The sequence below is a fragment of the Tachysurus vachellii genome, chromosome 4 (assembly GCF_030014155.1).
Source record: "Tachysurus vachellii isolate PV-2020 chromosome 4, HZAU_Pvac_v1, whole genome shotgun sequence".
Lineage (NCBI taxonomy): Eukaryota > Metazoa > Chordata > Actinopteri > Siluriformes > Bagridae > Tachysurus > Tachysurus vachellii.
The window spans coordinates 15,094,481-15,113,335 of NC_083463.1; the positions used below are offsets into that span (position 1 = coordinate 15,094,481).

Here is an 18,855-nt window from a genome sequence, read left to right on the forward strand (position 1 = left end):
GTGTGAATTAGGACGTTATCGATTGTAATGAATCAGGTGGACATCTAGTGGAAGTCTTGGGTACGTTTCTACGCTGATCTAACGGGTCTATATGTGTGTGTGTGTGTGTGTGTGTGTGTGTGTGTGTGTGTGTGTGTGTGTGTGTGTGTGTGTGTGTGTGTGTGTGTGAGAGAGAGAGAGAGAGAGAGAGAGAGAGAGAGAGAGAGATTGGGGAGGGATCTGCTTCTCTTCAAGGTCTTTCCTCTCATACTAACGTCAGTTGTAGGACCGGCTTCAAAATGCACAACCGCTGTAAGTAGTCAGATCTGTACATCTTTTAGACAGGAAATTTAAAACTTTCTATCTTGTAAGTTTAGATTGCACTAAACATTTATTTGTTCTTGCCTAACGAAGTAACTAGCCTAGAAGTGTCAAAAACATCACAGTTTTATTTACATTTGGTTGCATTTACGCAGATTTTGTTGCATTTAAGTGGACCTCTCTGGCTGAGAGATTTCATATAGTCAGCATGCCTGAAGAAGACGTGTGCTCCACCTAGGAAAAAGCAACACACGCTGTGGAGAAGTTCCTGTGCGTCCATACGTGGCTATACCATGGAGGCAACACTTAAAGAACAATACATTTGGGCTCTAAACGAGTCATGGACAAATGACAGCTTCGGTAACGACACGGATGGCGCCAATCAAACAGTGAATCCCCTGAAACGCAATGAGGAGGTGGCCAAAGTGGAGGTCACGGTGCTCGCCCTGGTCTTGTTCTTCGCCCTCGCAGGGAATTTGTGCGTTCTGCTCGCAATCCACACAGCCAAGCACGGCCAGTCGCGCATGTATTACTTCATGAAGCACCTGAGCATCGCTGACCTGGTGGTGGCAATCTTCCAGGTGCTGCCTCAGCTCATCTGGGATATCACATTCCGCTTTTATGGGCCCGATTTGCTGTGCAGACTTGTGAAGTACCTCCAAATAGTCGGCATGTTCGCCTCCACCTACATGCTCGTGCTGATGTCCATAGATAGGTGTCTGGCCATCTGCCAGCCGCTGCGCTCTTTGCACAAACGGAAAGACCGCTGCTACGTGGTGTTGTCCTGGGTGCTCAGTTTGCTGTTCAGCATCCCGCAGGTGTACATCTTCTCTCTACGTGAGGTCGGATCTGGAGTGTACGACTGCTGGGGAGATTTTGTGCAGCCTTGGGGCGCCAAAGCCTATATCACTTGGATCAGCCTTACAGTCTATATCATTCCTGTGGCTATCTTGAGCATTTGCTACGGTCTCATAAGCTTTAAAATCTGGCAGAACTTTAAATTGAAGACCAGGCGCGAGCAGCAGGTCGTCACTCTGAGCCCCACGGCCGCGCGAAACGGTGCGCTTTTGGCGCGCGTAAGCAGCGTCAGACTCATTTCCAAAGCCAAGATCACCACAGTCAAAATGACGTTCGTCATCGTGCTGGCTTACATCGTATGCTGGACTCCGTTTTTCTTCGTACAGATGTGGTCGGCGTGGGATCCAGCTGCGCCCCGTGAGGGTGAGTTCCTTTTTGGCTGTGGAAGTAAATTGGATAGCGCGCGCCGGCGCTTCGTTTTTCGCTCAGCGTGCACGGTGCCAGTGACTGTATGTCTGAATACACAAAGAAATAAGAATAAAAAGTCAGAAAGAAAAAAGTTTAGATAGAATGAACAGCTTCTACTATTGCTATTACTGTTTCGGATTCTGTTTCTTATGATTTCTTTTCTTTTCTTTTTTTGGTTTGTTTGTTTCTCAAATTATTCTCCGTGCGCAAACTGCAAGTGTTTCCATCAGTATTCTGATAATCACGCCAGTACTTTAACACTACAAGTACTTTATCATATTTGATTGATAAAAAATACAATTTAACCTTCTGTGCAGAGCAGAGGCTTGTGTCTTGTGTGTCTGTGTGTGTGCGTACGTGCGCAAGCATACAGTATGGCTTCTCAATACGGTTATGTCAAGCATACTACAAATTTATAGCCATTTTCCATACTTTAGTTTACCTCTGTAAATATTTTATTATTAAATAAACGAATATGTGCGTCTAAAGAAAAGCAAACTAATTATATAGATAATTCTCCCGAGTCTTTTAAATGGCTGTGACGACTGTTTTACTTGGTAATATCACTCTAGTTCAAACACTCAAGGACCTACAAAGGCCTTGGTCATATGCAGTTTATTAATATTTAGCAGGAGTGCGGCATTTTAAATCATGACTGTGTGCATCATGAGAGATAAATCATGTTCTACAATATCCACTAGTGCAAGGATGAAACCCATGATGATGCTGATAAGGGTTATATTTCTCAAATGATTTCCTGCAACGGGCAGCATTTGTAATATTCCAGCACAGTGCTGTGATAAATAGTGCGAAAGATTCTTTAATAGAAGGTCTTAGAAATCTCTGGAGGTCAAACTGGTGACATCTGAGATGCAGTTCACATCACCCAAGTTGTGTTCTGTGTTTCTATTAAGTTCTGTTAACTTTTCTAATTTTAATACGATTGAGTTGCAAAAATACTGTCAATAATTCATAATCACATGATTTAATTGTATATTTTTAGATTAAGAGAACCTTTTTGTATTAAAAATCTCTCCTTACTTCATATCGTTGCAGGCCGTGGAAAAAAATTCAACTCAGATATTTCTTCAGAAATTGCGCACAGAAAACAAAAACAAAACACATTTCTATGAAACACATTCCTCAGTAATATACTATTCAATTCAATTTGATTCAATTTATTTGTATAGCACCTTTAACCATTCAAATGGTCTTAAAGCAGCTTTACAGAACTGTAGAAACAGGAAATGTACAGTAAAAAATGTAAATGTAAATAATGTCCTTTCTACAACAGTTTATAGTTGTGCAACCCGGGAGCTTCTGAGGAGCTCATGGGTCAGTGCATTCTGAATTAGTTCACCACAGACCCAACACTATATCTAATTACCTCCCCTATAATTACTACACACAATCTAACCAAAATATAATTAATAAATACATACTATGGATTTTGAACACATATAAAGTCATTTGTATTTTAGTGACTTTGCTGCAACCTCACAATAACAGTTCCATAATGATAGATCGTGTTAAATGCATGCATTATGATGTTCTTTGATGCTGAAGAAGAAGAGACCTAGGCTGCAGGGTGCAGTGGTAGCTGCAGCCACTCATTATTAAAAAGTAAGATGGAGTGAGTAAATCCCTGCGAGTATAGCCATTAAATCATGTACAGCTGTAGTTTGTAACTAGAGGCTGATGTTAGCAAAATTATGCAGCTGCTTCTAATACCACACTCCCAGCAGGATTTTAAGCTTATATGACACATTCAGTTGTTATCAAGATCAAACATTAAACGTGGTTGAAAAAACAGCCACAGTCTCAGAGGGTTGCAGTGCTCTGACTCAGATGTAAATCATACATCCGTGATATACAAAATAGATCTGAATAAAAATTAAATATAGTCATTTATAGATCTAAAATGCCAGCATTTAAAGTTTGATATTGTTCTTTTTGTGCCAGGTAGGTGGTCAGAAGATTTCTTACAGGAAACAACAATCTTACTTTTTACTTACAAAAATAAAAATCTAATGTAGGATTATTATATATCCAGATTTTTGAGACAAATACACATCTTGAGCTCTAAGATAATAACACAAAGCATAACTATAATATTAATGCATCTGTGTTTTAGGCCTGGGTGTGTGATCTTCATGTGTGATGACGACTGAATGAGAGAAGACTGAGCTTTATCATTCCCTCTGTAGTCAGACATGCATTGTATACATTTGAAAAGCAGACATTCATATATGAGGGAAAGCAGTTATATCCCCTCTGTATTTATCTGTATTATAATATAGAAATATATCTAACCTATAACATACACAATTTACGGAATGTCCATGGTGACGTTACATTTCATATATACTTCTGGACACTTGTATTCCTGTTGTCATGTTGTTAGAAAAATAATTGCTATAATGCTGTTTAAACCTCAATATGACTGTAAAGGATGCAAGAGTTAAAAACATTATGTTTTCTATCAAACGACCTCTTGCACATATGGCAGTTGAATAAGTGTGGTTTGTGGACTCTTTTATCATTTTTATCACTGTGGTTGAATGAAATTGTTTTTTAAACAAAAGCAAATAATGGTTTAGAACAAAATGCATGAAACTGCATTCATTGAACTACAATATTAAAGACTGTACAAACTTATTATCTATGCTTTTAGAAGCGTGGCTGAGTGAGGAGAGTGAGCAGTGTAGTGCAAGAGTGAGTGAGTGACAGTGATTCAACAAAGGAGATTAGTGAATGATTTACTAAGAGAGTTGTGTGAGTGAGTGAGTGGGTGAGTGTGTGGGTGAGTGAGTGGGTGAGTGAGCGAATGAGTGAGTGGGTGAGTGAGCGGGTGAGTGTGTGGGTGAGTGAGCGAATGAGTGAGTGGGTGAGTGAGCGGGTGAGTGAGTGAGTGAGTGGGTGGGTGAGTGAGCGAATGAGTGAGTGAGTGGGTGAAGGAGTGAGTGAGTGGGTGAGTGAATGAGTGAGTGAGTGGGAGAGTGAGCGAATGAGTGAGTGAGTGGGTGGGTGAGTGAGTGAGTGAGTGAGTGGGTGAGTGAATGAGCGAATGAGTGAGTGGGTGCGTGAGTGAGTGAGTGAGTGGATTTTAAACAAGAAGTGAATGAGTGAAATGTGTGAGTGATTGAGCAATTGAGTGAATGATGAAATGATTCTGTGAGTGATTGATTCAACGACTGAGTGAGAGATTCATTCATTCATTCATCTTCTACCGCTTATCCGAACTACCTCGGGTCACGGGGAGCCTGTGCCTATCTCAGGCGTCATCGGGCATCAAGGCAGGATACACCCTGGATGGAGTGCCAACCCATCGCAGGGCACACACACACACTCTCATTCACCCACGCAATCACACACTAGGGACAATTTTCCAGAGATGCCAATCAACCTACCATGCATGTCTTTGGACCGGGGGAGGAAACCGGAGTACCCGGAGGAAACCCCCGAGGCACGGGGAGAACATGCAAACTCCACACACACAAGGTGGAGGCGGGAATCGAACCCCGACCCTGGAGGTATGAGGCGAACGTGCTAACCACTAAGCCACCGTGCCCCAGTGAGAGATTCAGTGATTCAATATTTCATATATTCAGTGAGGTGTGTGAGTAAATGAGTGTGATTCAGCAATTTATTAAATTAGTGAGTGATTTAAAGAGTGATTCTGTTAGTAAGTTCCATGGAGGCTCTGTGAGATATGATATAAAAGCAGATATGTTTTATCTCCATTAATCAAACTGCAGACACAAAAGAGAAATTTGAGATCCAGTTTAATGATGCTTCACATGGCTTTGTAGCTGCTGAACTTTCTTCTGTAGTCCTGAGAGACTTACAGTTCTAAGACATCTGGGCTTGGGACAAAAGAAAAATTCATTAATCTCATGGAACATCCATTCTGCTGAGATGATCCTTTGATTTTCTTAGCCAAAACATTTAGAGTTAAGTCTCTGATGAGTCCTTTACCACGTGTTTAGCATGGACTGTCATCCCCTGTACTCTGCCCTTCTTGCTGTGAAAGTTTATTATTTCTATATTGGCAGCTTTCATCCAAGCACATAATGAAAACATTTAATCTTTGCCAAAGTGCAGAGAACACTGTGGTGTAAATTTCCATTTTTGTTTAGACAGCAGTCTTGTTCTGTTAAGGAGCATTAGTTGTAATATAGTCATGGCTAAAATACGGACTACCTGAAGAGGCCTATATGTATAATATAATGTCAATTAAATGGGTTGAGAGAAGTGACACATTACAGTGTGTATGAATCAGCTCTATTATGAGAAGGTGGGAGTTCATTAAAGAAAAGATTCAGATTGTTATAGCATTTATTTTCCAGCACAACGCGTTCCAAGACTAGGTGTAATCTTTGAACAGTTAACACATGGACAGTGTATTGTGGTTAACATGGTCACTGTCGATGTGCTCTAAAAATGTCCAGCTTTCACATTTACAGCATTTGGCACATGGTCTTATCTAGAGCAACTTACGTTTATCTCATTTATACAGCTGAACAATTCAGCACAACATTTTGATCTTTAGTCTTAAACAACTCCAGAAAAAAGAAGTCCAGTGCCAAAAAAGAAGTCTAGATTTTCCTGATGAAACTGTCTCAAATTGAATAAACTTGCTGCTGATGGTGGTGACAGCATAGTGGCACAGTGAGTAGCACTGCAGCCTCACTGATCTGGGGTTCCCTGTTCGAATCCCGTGCTTGAGTTATTGCTTATGTAGAGTTTTGCATGTCTGTATGGAATGTATGGACCTCCAGATTCTCCTGTTTTCTTTTATCGCTCAGAAACACACTAGTAGGCAGCTTGGCTATGTTAAATTGCCCCTAGGTGTGAATATGTGTTTGTGTGATTCCTGGTGACAACAATGACCCTGATCTGGTCATTACAAGACTTAAGCAAGTCCCTGCAGTATAATGTCTGATATGTTGTTATGTGATAAGAATAAAAACCAAAATGCCATTTCGAATTATACAAATATTGGATTAAAACTTGGTAATGTCTTGACCTTCTTCCATACATTTTGGATAACTTAACAAATTCAACTGTTTATAACCAAAAAAGAGAAATTTCTATCTCCTGTCAAAAGCAAATGAACAAAAAAAGCCAATAAGTACAAAACAAAAATTCCATCCCATTTCAATGGAAACTACTTTCATCCTGCTACATGCTTTAGATTCTTTGAACAAGTTCTTGTTTTTAGCATGAATATTCATACCATGTATGGAAGCAACCACTCAAGGTGTCAGCTCAGACACAGTGCAAAATAATTGAACACATTATTGATTGAAATGAATATTTTTGAAACGAATATTTTTTTAAAAGGCTAATTATTGTTAAATAAACTGAGATTAAATCCTGGAATCTCTTGGCTGCTGATTGTGTATGTAGAGTTCAGTAGTTCAGAGAAATGAACTGTGTTTGTGTCTCCTCTCACAGCCATGCCCTTCATCATCTCTATGCTGTTGGGCAGTTTAAACAGCTGTTGTAACCCTTGGATCTACATGTGCTTTGCTGGACACCTGTTCCATGACCTGAAGCAGAACTTTCTGTGCTGTTCGGCTTACTACCTGAAGTCCTCTCAGTGCCGCTATGATCTGGAGCGCAACTCCAGCCGCAAGAGCAACTCCTCCATTTACGTCATGAAGAGCACCAGCAGCCAGAGAAGCATTACCCAGACATCGTCCACATAAACACTGTCGCTGATCACACATGAAGACTGGGTGTAGACCCATACAGAATGAAAGTGATGTGCGCAGATGGTTGTAAACACACTGAGAGGAGCCTAATGAAACTCACTATCAGAACACTGTTGGAAGCTTTGCCTTTATCGCTGTGATTACTTCCTGGACAAAAAAAATAAATAAATAAACAAAACAGACTACCACCAGAATGAGAAGAGGGTGACTGTAATGTCATAGCAGATGGCATGCTACCATAAATGTAAAAAAAAAAATGTCTGGCTCCAGATTAAAATCTGTGTGTGTTTGGCTTCCAGAAGAGAGGCCTTTTTGAAAACCATTGGCTTTTGAAAACCTTTTTTTTTCTTATTCGCACTTAAATATGCTCTTCAGTCAGTGTTCAACATTTCATTCATTCTCAAGAAAAGCAAGAAGATATTTCCTAGCTTACTTTTCTTGTCACTTAAAGTCATAGCTTGTGAAAACTGCATGCATATTGTGGACTAACTGCGTAACAAATAAGTTCAAGTCAATAATGACGATCAGTCAGTGTTTGTGTTTTAGAATTAACTGCACAACATTAATGACTCTAGCGAGTCACAGGTTTTTCTCTTTTTTTTCTTTTCAACAGAAATAGTTCTGTTTTGTTTGCTTTTTATTATCAAAGATAATAAAACCCATTGAGAACGCAGCATTACTTTCCCTTTTCTTGATCATGAATTATTTCCATTCTTTGGTTTTATTCACCCAATAGGACATTCTTGATCAGTTTAATTACTAGGTTTTTATGTGTTGGTTTATTTAAAAGCCACATTTTTTGTCACATTCATTTACAGAGCACATTTACTTATACACTCGCATCATGTTAACAGAAAGACCCGTCATATAACTTTATTTTCCTGAAGTAAAATTCTGCATGTTTCTTTAAAACACCTACTGAGTTTCTCCAACACATAAATGTCATCATCCAAAGCGTCTCATTTTCTTTTTAAATCCAGCAGTAAAGTGATTGTTCAATGATTACACTTCCTTCACAATGTTTAATTCTATTCTATACAGACATATTTGCTTCTAAGTCAAAATGCTACTGAATATTACTTCTGAAACTCAGTCATATTTACTATGGATATAAGAAAAATATGGAGTAATTTATTGAAAATAAAGTGTATGTGCCAACAATTGTGATTGTTACCGAGTGTTTTCATTTAAATCTATTTAAGCAAAAGAAATGAGCTTAGTAAGATCTTCATGCCTTGTTTCGTCCGTGAGGAAGAAACATGTTCAGCTTTTTTTGCCTTTGAAGCAGGATTTTCAGATAGCAGATATTTTTTTAGCATGGCACTTGGTGCATATGCTGACTGGTGATTATAGAGGGTGTGTAAATTTAGTTTGGTTGAGCAATAGCACAATGGATTGAATCGTATCTGAAAATCAGAGAATGAGTAGAGAAAAGGCTGAACTCACACCTCTTTTCAGACAGGGACCATCTCCACAGAGTTGCCTTTTATCTACATTTCTCACTTTGTGTTTTAGATAATAATCTCATTAAAAAAATGACAAATAAAACTTTTAAAGCATGAACATACAAGCAATTGATTTTTTTTACTTGGAAGAAAATTCAACCACAATAGATCATCTTTGGGACAATACATATGTCTAGTGTTTGGATAGCTCACAGCATTCAAATACTATAATTGTTCTATAAAGTATAAATTGTTTGAATTTGAAATATATTAACATTGTCATTCAGGAAAAAAAATCTGTATATCTTTGTAACACAAATCACACAAGTCTTCTTTATTTGCATTTGAAGTCCAAAAACTCTATTATACAAAGTTTATATCAAGATAATTAGGATCATTTAGACTTTTAAAATATTTTTAATAAGATGAGTGGAAAAGTTTGACTTTCTAAGATATATTTATTTTGTGAACGGTCCAAATCACACATATAAGATAAAGATATATAAGACATATAAGATCTAATTTAATAAAGGCAAGAACATGAGAACTGTTATCATTCTACAAGTTATTTTATAAGTTATCTTTTTCTTTCTTTTTAGACATTACAGGAATACAGTAAACTTGTACCCAATAATTATGTATAATTAACATACAGAGAGAAGGCCTTATCACATAAATGCATAAGACATGTTATCTGCTGTCAACTCTCAAATCTACTACGTCATAAATAGTTCTCTGAACAGGTGAGAACCTCAAGGTGAACTGGCTAAAATCCTCTGACCATACCTCAAAAAATGTCTAAGCAGCAGCATTCAGTCACCATTATGTACATCAATCTAGATTTTATTTATATAAAGGCAATGGGGATGAGGCCTAAGCCCATCAAGGTCTGACCTCTTTTATAAAAATAAAACAACCCAAAAGAACACCAATTTCCCTGGCAGCCGTTGTGAACACTGTTTTTGTGACCGCTACACCTCCTTACGAAGCGCCACTCGTATGCTGCTGAATACTTTTCCCAGAGCCTCAAAGAAGGGGTCGCAGAATGTGTGAATGCAAAGCGAATAGATTCGACTCAGGCACTGGGTTTCAATCAGGTAGCTCTTGATGCAGGGCATGACTGCCCAGATGTGGCAGAAAGAGATGCAGGCGAAGCAAAATCCCCACAGCAGTGCAACCGGGATCCCAAAGATGGCAGAAAGTATGCGGTAGCACCAGTACTTGGAGATGGTGAAGGTGGTGTAGCTGGCTTTCCACACTCCGTCCATACTGTGTGTGCCATCAGGCTCGGCAATCACGTCCTCAAACTCGACCTACACGGGGAGATACACCTGATAAACTGTTTACTCTTTAATAACAAGTGTCCTATTGACTCTGGTCTTTTTGATATATTGAGAGCAAAATGGATTTATTTACTAATTACACTTACTAGCCACTTTATTATGAATGCCTTGCATATTCATTCAATTATCTAAATAGCCAATCACATGGCAGTAGCACAATGCAATATACAGTTCAAGAGTTCCGGTTAACGTTTGCATCAAACATCAAAATGGGGAAAGGATTTGCTTTCATATATAAACAAAAATAATCTGAACACTTTAACTGTCTAGTTTCTGTTGTTCTTTCTTGTTAAGAGTTAAACCCAAAAGGTTTAACATGCTGTGTATGCTGAGATGCTTTTCTGCTCTCAACAGTTGTAAAAAGTAGTTTCTTGAATTACCATATCTTTCCTGACACTTTGACCATTCAACTCTTTCATCAGTATAATGTTTCCACTTGCAGAACCACTGCTCAGTAAATGATTTTTGTTCAGTTCTGTGTTACAAGCCCAAAGCATGGAGCGCTAGAGACTCGTGTGAAGCTTGTATTCACAGGCTCCACATAAACAGATGTTTAAATATCTTGATATTTTTAAGTTTTCTGTAAAGAGATGTTTATTTATTAATTTATGGAAGGACAAAGGACACTTGAGACTGTTGTGCATCATAATCCCAGGAGTTTCTGAAATAATCAAAGCAGTCTTTCTGACACGAGGAACCATCTGGTCAAAGTCATTGAGATTGAATTTTCATGCTGATGTTTGATGTGAACATTAACTGAAGCTCTTGGTCTGCACTTGCATGGTTTTATGTATTGACCTCCTGCAACATGATTGCTGGATTAGATAACTTCATTAATGAGCAGGTGAACAGGTGTTCCTATTAAAGTGGGCAGGAAATTGATCTTTATGTCATGTTATTTTATGAGTCATTGAAATGGTCAACACATTTAGGGATGCCATGTAATTAAAGTGTGTGTGTGTGTGTGTGTGTGTGTGTGTGTGTGTGTGTAAATGGCATATTAATATTATGTGAACAAAATAAAATGTTTGCATCATATTTACAAAGAAAATATTATTCTAATTATTATTGTTATTGTTGTTGATGATGATGATGATGATCATCATCATCATCATGTTAATATTAACAGATTTTAACATGACAGGTCTTTATTATGTATTAGACACATACATCATTTTTTATGTTTGCAATGTAATTTAGTGAAATTAAACCCAAACAAATTATTATGTAATAATGTTAACATGAGGGATAACATTATTAGATGAGCTCAGGTCAGAAGCAACCTTTCAGTATAAAAGGTCAGACTGTAATTGTCAAGTAATTCGTTCAGAGTCTCCCTTGCTAGAAGTGTGATGCTTAGACCATATTTAATTTGTCGTATCTTATTGTCAAGTGTTAACTTGACAGCATCAGCTGAACCAGGCATTTGTTTAAACAAAACAGCTCTGAGGGAAGGGACATGGCACTGATTGAATTATTAGTGGCGGTGATATTTTTTCAGCTACAGTATATCTGGTTCAATAATCCGCAGCGTATGGGCATATGGACTCCTGATAGATTCCTCTAAGCAGTAAGCTAGACTATTTCAGTCTGTTAAAATTCTGTAAAAAAAAACAAAAAAACAGATATATTTATAACATGGCAAGTATCTTCTACATGTCTGCTCTAATATAAGGAACTGTTTACATGTGTGGTTTGAGCTGACTTGTGAAAGCCTGTCATTAGTGAAAATTCAATCAAATGCTATGATTTAATAACGTTAGTGCACTGTAATTATACACAGTCTGCAGCTACACTCCGCAGACAACACATGCAGGTCTTCATTAGTGTAAATAATCTTGAGTAAATCAGATACAATTTTGTTATTTTTGACATGTCGCGTTGCCTAAAACACTAACGCTAAAATAATAACTAATAAAACAACTTTGCTGCTGAATACTTTTCCCAGAAAGTATTGTTTTGTCTATATATTGTATATATTGTGTCTTTGTCTAATACAAAACAGGAGAAAAGCTGTCAAAAAATTACAAAAGATACTTCTACTATAATCATTTATTTCATATTATCTTACATATAAATCTTTTAACATTTTGATGTTTAGAATAGAACAGAATAAAATAGAGATTCACACCAACTATTTTCATTTATAGTTACATTTATTTTTCCTTTTTTATTAAAATCATGCACATTTTGTGTTAGGAGAAAAACACATTATAAATGAATAGGAATTTAACCTAAATAGAATAAATCTATAATTCCATAAATAACTATGCTAATGATCCAATTGCTGTTAATGCAACACATGGAGGTTGCTATAAACATGAGTACACAGCATTCATAAAGCTTGAGTCATTCAACTCCAACCAATCATAATGTAGCTTCCTGTCAAATACAGTCATTTTTTTAATCAAACACCGTTGTACCTGTAGTCTTTATAATTTATGATATGTGTGTATTAAAAATTGTGAGCAGAAAGAGCAAGCGTGATCTAAGTGTCCCACACTTATATGCCTTCCATAAATAAAAGCAGCATAGACTGGCCTGGCAGAAATATGTCTAAGGGCTATTTTTGGGTCATGGCTTGCAGCTACAGTACACAGAGCTGTGCATGCAAACAGATCTGTCTCCAAGGACCAAGTTAAACCAATTTATTCGAAATATTGTCAGTTAAACTGTCATTAATGAAAACACATGTTTGCATGATTAATCAGAACCATTCTGTAGAAGACAGAGCTAAATGATCTGGGAATACTGACACAGTGTGCATTTGAGATGTTATGCTTTTAACATGCTAATTTTGATATTTTCAGTATTAACCTCAGAAGACCAGAAATCCTCATTAGTGAACCTCTATTGTATATTCAGCAGATTGAAGTACACTGGATTATAGACAGGTGTGAAGAAAGCTTTCACGTACCTTTACGACATCCTCATTAATTTGCTTAGGGTCCCTGTTGATCAAGTCAATCTCTTTGGCATGTCTGTCCATTAGGATCTTCTCCTCATTGATGTTGTACTGGTTTGCCATGGTGGTAGCTTCGGGCCCTGCGCTGGCAGGAATGAGTGCAAAGTTGAGCCAAGGAAGGGTCCGAATAAAGGAGATTTGATGCCCTTGCAAGCAAGCGGCTAAACAGATAGAGTGTATGAGCAGTTGCCTCTGAAGCTCACGTTGCTGATCTGAGGACACGCCTGGAATGTTAGAGGACAGCTGCACTAGACTAGCCTCTATACTCTATAATGGGTCCCTGTCTTTCACTGCCTCCCACACTTGCTTTCTCTCTCAACCCCCATACTTTACCTTGTGCTACACATAATTTACACTCTATATCATGTGCACCCTTTGTAAAGGTAGTGCTTAAAGAGAAATCCAATGGCCATGTCAGATTTAACACCTAGCTGTGCAGAAGTTGCACGGTGGCATAAATTTCCGCTAAGGAGTGATAGTTCATGAGTATACAGTTGCTACAGCCTCTACTGTTAATTATCTCTTCTTATCTCTGCCTTCAAAGAGAAAATCATTGTTGCCTAATGAGCACAGCTATTTGAACTAAAATGGCTTCATCCAAGGTTTAATGCTGTACCTTATCAGTGATATATGAAATATGAAATATGATGTGCAATATAAGAGAAGCACATCTGTCTTGCGGTCTCTCTGAAGAACTTTTTCAGTGATGAGACACAGTGTTAACACCTTGCAATACTTTAACACTTCAAATATGCTAGTGGAAGTATTTCGAGCTAAACATCCATTATAGATTCTTTGTAAAGAAAGAAATTATTGTGTGTAAAAGATGCAGTGAGATTGATTCACCCATTTTATCGATTCACCTCCAGTAACCAGCCAATCTTGATATCACAGGTTGCAATTTGTCACCATTTACACACACACACATTCTCACCATTTTAGGTATTTTAGAACAACCAATCAACAAACCTGAGAAATATTTTGGAGATTGTAAGGAAACCAGAGAACCAGAAAAAACCCAAAGAAACACAGGGAGCCATGTGAATCCTCACACTGCCAGTAAACCATGTTCAGGAAAAAACACAGAACTGAAGCACTAGATTGTGTATTTCCTCTTATTACTGATTTAGTAACCTATTAGTAACCTCTTCCTGCATATATCCTCAATCAGACAATGAGACGTTTACTATGAAAAGACATGGAGAAGAAAATCTCCACTCAGGGTGAGTATCAGTTTGAATATCACATGGTTTAAGGAATAGATTGACATCATATGCAGAAAAAAGCTTTCACATTATTCATTTAAATCAATTCATTCATTTAAATCAATAAAACTAGTCAGTGTTTGTTGTGTTTTTTTAATGAATAATGACTTTTATTTACAAAAAAAATTATGTTTTTAATCACAATTTTACTCTTCTTCAGCTTTTCCTGGGTCGCTACAGCGAATCATCTGTTTCCACCTAACTCTATCCTTGGCATCCTCTGCTCTTGCACTAATGTACTCTTTCAACACACCCATATATCTTCTCTTTGGCCTTCCTCTTGACCTCTTACCTGGCAGATCCATCTTCAACAACCAACATGTTGTCTATTCTACACTACATTATTCTGCATAAATCATTCTCTCTTATACACTGTCATCTTCATTAGATGTTTGACTCCATGTACTTCCACTAGCACACTTGAAATGTTAAAGTATTAGAAGGTGCTGTTCATAGATACAACACACCAATTATGCTCACTGAACTTGCTGTGATTATGTGATTGCCCATGATATACTGTATAACACAGAACATTGCCAAAACAATAAAACAATGGTTTTATTTAAGTGCAGATGATCCTTAAGACTTTATTTTTACAATAACAATAATATATATATATATATATATATATATATATATATATATATATATATATAAAATATAATATATATGTGTGTGTGTGTGTGTGTGTGCGTGTGTGCGTGTGTGTGTGCGTGTGTGTCAAAAACAGCAAAATCATTCTTATTTGATTCAATGACGCTAAATACTTTTTTCGCACATTGTGATAGTATGTACTGTGTCCACTGAGGTCTTACAGTATGTCTATGAGCACATAGACACACATAGTGTGAAAAAATTATATTTTAACAAGTTAAGCACAGTTTTTTAATAAACAAGGTCTATTTTACTAAAGCACGTTCGCCTCACACCTCCAGGGTTGGGGGTTCGATTCCCGCCTCCGCCTTGTGTGTGTGGAGTTTGCATGTTCTCCCCGTGCCTCGGGGGTTTCCTCCGGGTACTCCGGTTTCCTTCCCTCTGTCCAAAGACATGCATAGTAGGTTGATTGGCATCTCTGGAAAATTGTCCGTAGTGTGTGATTGCGTGAGTGAATGAGAGTGTGTGTGTGTGCCCTGCGATGTGTTGGCACTCCGTCCAGGGTGTATCCTGCCTTGATGCCTGATGATGCCTGAGATAGGCACAGGCTCCCCGTGACCCGAGGTAGTTCGGATAAGCGGTAGAAAATGAATGAATGAATGAAACTAGCGAGTGTAAAAGCCACTGTTATGTCACGAGCACATTAGTATTCCAGTGTAATTTAATAGTGACTATGTTAAAACACAAACTATTCAGAAGGCAGGTTCTTTACCACTAAGCCTCCTAGTCACTATTACAGTATGTATGAACTGCTGTCATTCCATCAGGACACATTGGGAATTTCACTGACATGAAAAAGTAAACTTGTCTCCTACTTCACAGATATCATGACCGAACTACAAATCTGACACAAAAAGTCTCTTTGCTTTTATGTGAGAGTTTTATTTGTGTTTCCTAATGAGAGAAATTACTTACAGGGCTATATTCTTTACACGAAATGTCTATCTATTTGTGGGAAATATAATTGCAATATTCCACACTAGACATGGTTTCTGTTGATAAGCCAGCCCTAGAAGCCTCATGGCAGATAACAGAATGCCTCCTGAATCTTAAATGGCTCCATGTGGATGCACTGTGATTTATAACACAACACTTTCCAAAGACCTAAATGAGCCTGGTAAAATTCAATACTGTGTCCAAAAATAAAAATCAATAGCATCCTCTTCAAAATTAGCATAAAGCCATTGAAGTTACATGTTTGTGGAAATGCTCAGGAGAAGATCTGATCTCAAATCCAAAGTAGGTTCATCATAATGAAATATGCATTTGTCCTCCTCATTATTCTGTAGCACCAAAAGTAAAAAGTGGAGTGAAGAAGCATTGCTGCTGGTCTACTAATGAGAGAAATACTTGCAGTGTTCTGTGAGCTTGGGTGTGTTTCGAGTCTCAGTGGAGAGAGGTACAAAAATACCCCACACAGTTGATGGCTAGACATGCCAGAGTCAAATGTTTATAACAACAGGGAAGTGAGTGTCATGGCTTCACCTAGCAAAAGCTACTTAAATGAATAAGCCTTCAGAGAACATCCAGAGAGCCATTTCTATGTTTTACATTTTTCCATAAATTATTTTTAAAAGTTAAAATAACTTGAATCTGTATAAATACATTTAGGCTTTAAGTAGATTAAGAAAAAGATCTCATGCAACAAAAGAATCTTTAGAATCTTTATAGAAGTAAAATCTTTACCCGATTGTTTTCTACCAGTTTTACCAGTTAAAGTGTGGGAATGCAAAAAAATATTTAGTATCTGGGTGATTGGGGACTATAGTGAGCTTGTCTTGTCCAGCAAATACTGAATGACTCTGTGCTCTGACCACAACCTCCAAAGTTGGGATATGTAAAGAAAGAATTTCACTGCGCTGTAATGTATATGTGACTAAAATAAATACTTCTATTTCGAGCAGCTGGTAAGTTTTTTCTCACTTCCTATATACTGCCTTTCTTACCAGATCTGCAAGAAACTCAGAATGGAGAAGAGCAGGCCAGCCAACAGTGCTACAGGCACATCCAGCATCAAGGTAATGAAGTGGTATAGATAAAGCCTGGATACTTCGAATAGAGCAAGACTCCACAGGCACACCTTATCAAAGCTGTGCACTGATGCAGACTCTGCAGTCACATACTCAAAGGTCACCTAAGAGGATACACAATGCTGTGAGCCTCACTTTCTTGTCATCACTTAGAAAAACCCATCAAACAGTAAAGGATACCAAGCAGTACAAGATCAGGATAACAACCTTTGCTATTTTTTTTTTTAACTAGGCAACTGTGACACTCTTGACACTCTTGTTTGTGCCCCTCAATATAAATAAGTACCTTATAAATATGGTCTTCATTTCATTTCATTTCATTTCATTAATCCTAATATTTAGGGCATGTCAATCATTATACTAAGGTAATTTTCTTCAGCTTGTGGTTTGTAATACCGTCTTATTTAGTATTCCTTGCAGCGGCACAAGTTGGAGTCAAATGCCCTTCCTAATGAATTGACATTAACCATTAATGAAAGTGCTTTTGCTGTATAATGAAAATTGAACACCTGTGTACCTTAGAGACTTATCGTAAAAGACTGAATTTGTTCGTTGTTACGTTAATACCTGATGTGCATCAGAGAAGGACATTTGATTCAAATTAAACATAGTCTGCTATCAAACAGAGGTTAAGTAAGATTAACAACACAATTTATCTAGGACATAATAGTTTAAACCCTGGGGAGTCATGCAAAGCCATTATATAACTGAAGAGGGCAGTATAGTACCATACCCGTAACCATACTCTTTCTGTTAGGCAATACATTTCTATGCCTTGTTATTATACATCACTGGTTTTCTGAATGTGATGTGATATGATCCATTCATCCAGGCTACTCGTGTCCAAGCTGATGGCCTTTAAATTTCAAACAAGAACAATCATTTTCAGGATGTCCTGTTCTGCCTGTAGATTATAGGTAAATTATTACCTATAATAATTATTATAGGTAGATTATAGGTAGATTATAGGTGCAAGGGCAATGTATATGTTACCTTACAGAAGTCAGAAATTCCTTTAGGATTGCTATCTGTAATGAGTAACTTCTTGCTTTTGTGAGTAGAAATCCGTTTTTTCTTAGTTCCTTGTTTGCTCCTCCACAGATATTCACAAAATATCTTTAAAATAAACCACATGATGATCCACACAAGAAATTTTCACTTGTTCATTGATGTCCTAATAAACAAACCTTGTGTTTATTAATGTAGTTCCTGTCCCTATCACTAATATGTTCCAGCTATGATTTGTCTCTGTGGATTCACTCTGGTAATATTGCTAATAGAATAAGGAGACTTCAACCCTGAGGAAGATGTTAGGCCATTAGCACAAACATGAGACCATTACTGCACTTTCTCTTTACTGAAGAGATGAATCCACATGATGTTCATCAAAAGTGACGGGATGGAATTCAGCAACATGGACAGAAAAACAGAGATTTCTTTTGCCTTTTATAAACAAGCATGTCGTATGTGTGTGTGTGTGTGTGTGTGTGTGTGTGTGTGTGTGTGTGTGTGTGTGTGAAACATAATAATTCAAGTTCTAATTGTATGTTTTTCACACCTTCTTTCATTCATTCATCTTCTACCGCTTATCCGAACTACCTCGGGTCACGGGGAGCCTGTGCCTATCTCAGGCGTCATCGGGCATCAAGGCAGGATACACCCTGGACGGAGTGCCAACCCATCGCAGGGCGCACACACACACACACACACACTCATTCACTAACGCAATCACACACTAGGGACAATTTTCCAAAGATGCCAATCAACCTACCATGCATGTCTTTGGACCGGGGGAGGAAACCGGAATACCCGGAGGAAAACCCCGAGGCACGGGGAGAACATGCAAACTCCACACACACACAAGGTG

General features: G+C 37.9%; 2 protein-coding genes across 2 annotated transcripts; one reads left to right on the forward strand and one right to left on the reverse strand.

The window, feature by feature from the left end:
• Positions 1 to 474: 474 nt before the first annotated feature.
• On the forward strand, positions 475 to 8,439 carry oxtra (oxytocin receptor a). Its single transcript, XM_060867972.1, has 2 exons — positions 475 to 1,521; positions 7,027 to 8,439. The coding sequence occupies exons 1-2, from the start codon at positions 594 to 596 to the stop codon at positions 7,278 to 7,280; spliced, it is 1,182 nt and encodes a 393-aa protein (XP_060723955.1). The 5' UTR covers positions 475 to 593; the 3' UTR covers positions 7,281 to 8,439.
• Positions 8,440 to 9,169: 730 nt separating this feature from the next.
• cav3 (caveolin 3) lies at positions 9,170 to 13,250 on the reverse strand. Its single transcript, XM_060867973.1, has 2 exons — positions 12,992 to 13,250; positions 9,170 to 10,044 (listed from the first exon to the last, which is right to left on the reverse strand). The coding sequence occupies exons 1-2, from the start codon at positions 13,100 to 13,102 to the stop codon at positions 9,703 to 9,705; spliced, it is 453 nt and encodes a 150-aa protein (XP_060723956.1). The 5' UTR covers positions 13,103 to 13,250; the 3' UTR covers positions 9,170 to 9,702.
• Positions 13,251 to 18,855: the final 5,605 nt, after the last annotated feature.

Coding starts and splice junctions, on each gene's coding strand:
- cav3 (XM_060867973.1), bottom strand. CDS start 13,102: ATGGCAAACCAGTACAACATCAATGAGGAGAAGATCCTAATGGACAGA. Junction 10,045..12,991: donor TTAATGAGGATGTCGTAAAG/GTACGTGAAAGC, acceptor CTCCCCGTGTAG/GTCGAGTTTGAGGACGTGAT.
- oxtra (XM_060867972.1), top strand. CDS start 594: ATGGAGGCAACACTTAAAGAACAATACATTTGGGCTCTAAACGAGTCA. Junction 1,522..7,026: donor TCCAGCTGCGCCCCGTGAGG/GTGAGTTCCTTT, acceptor CTCCTCTCACAG/CCATGCCCTTCATCATCTCT.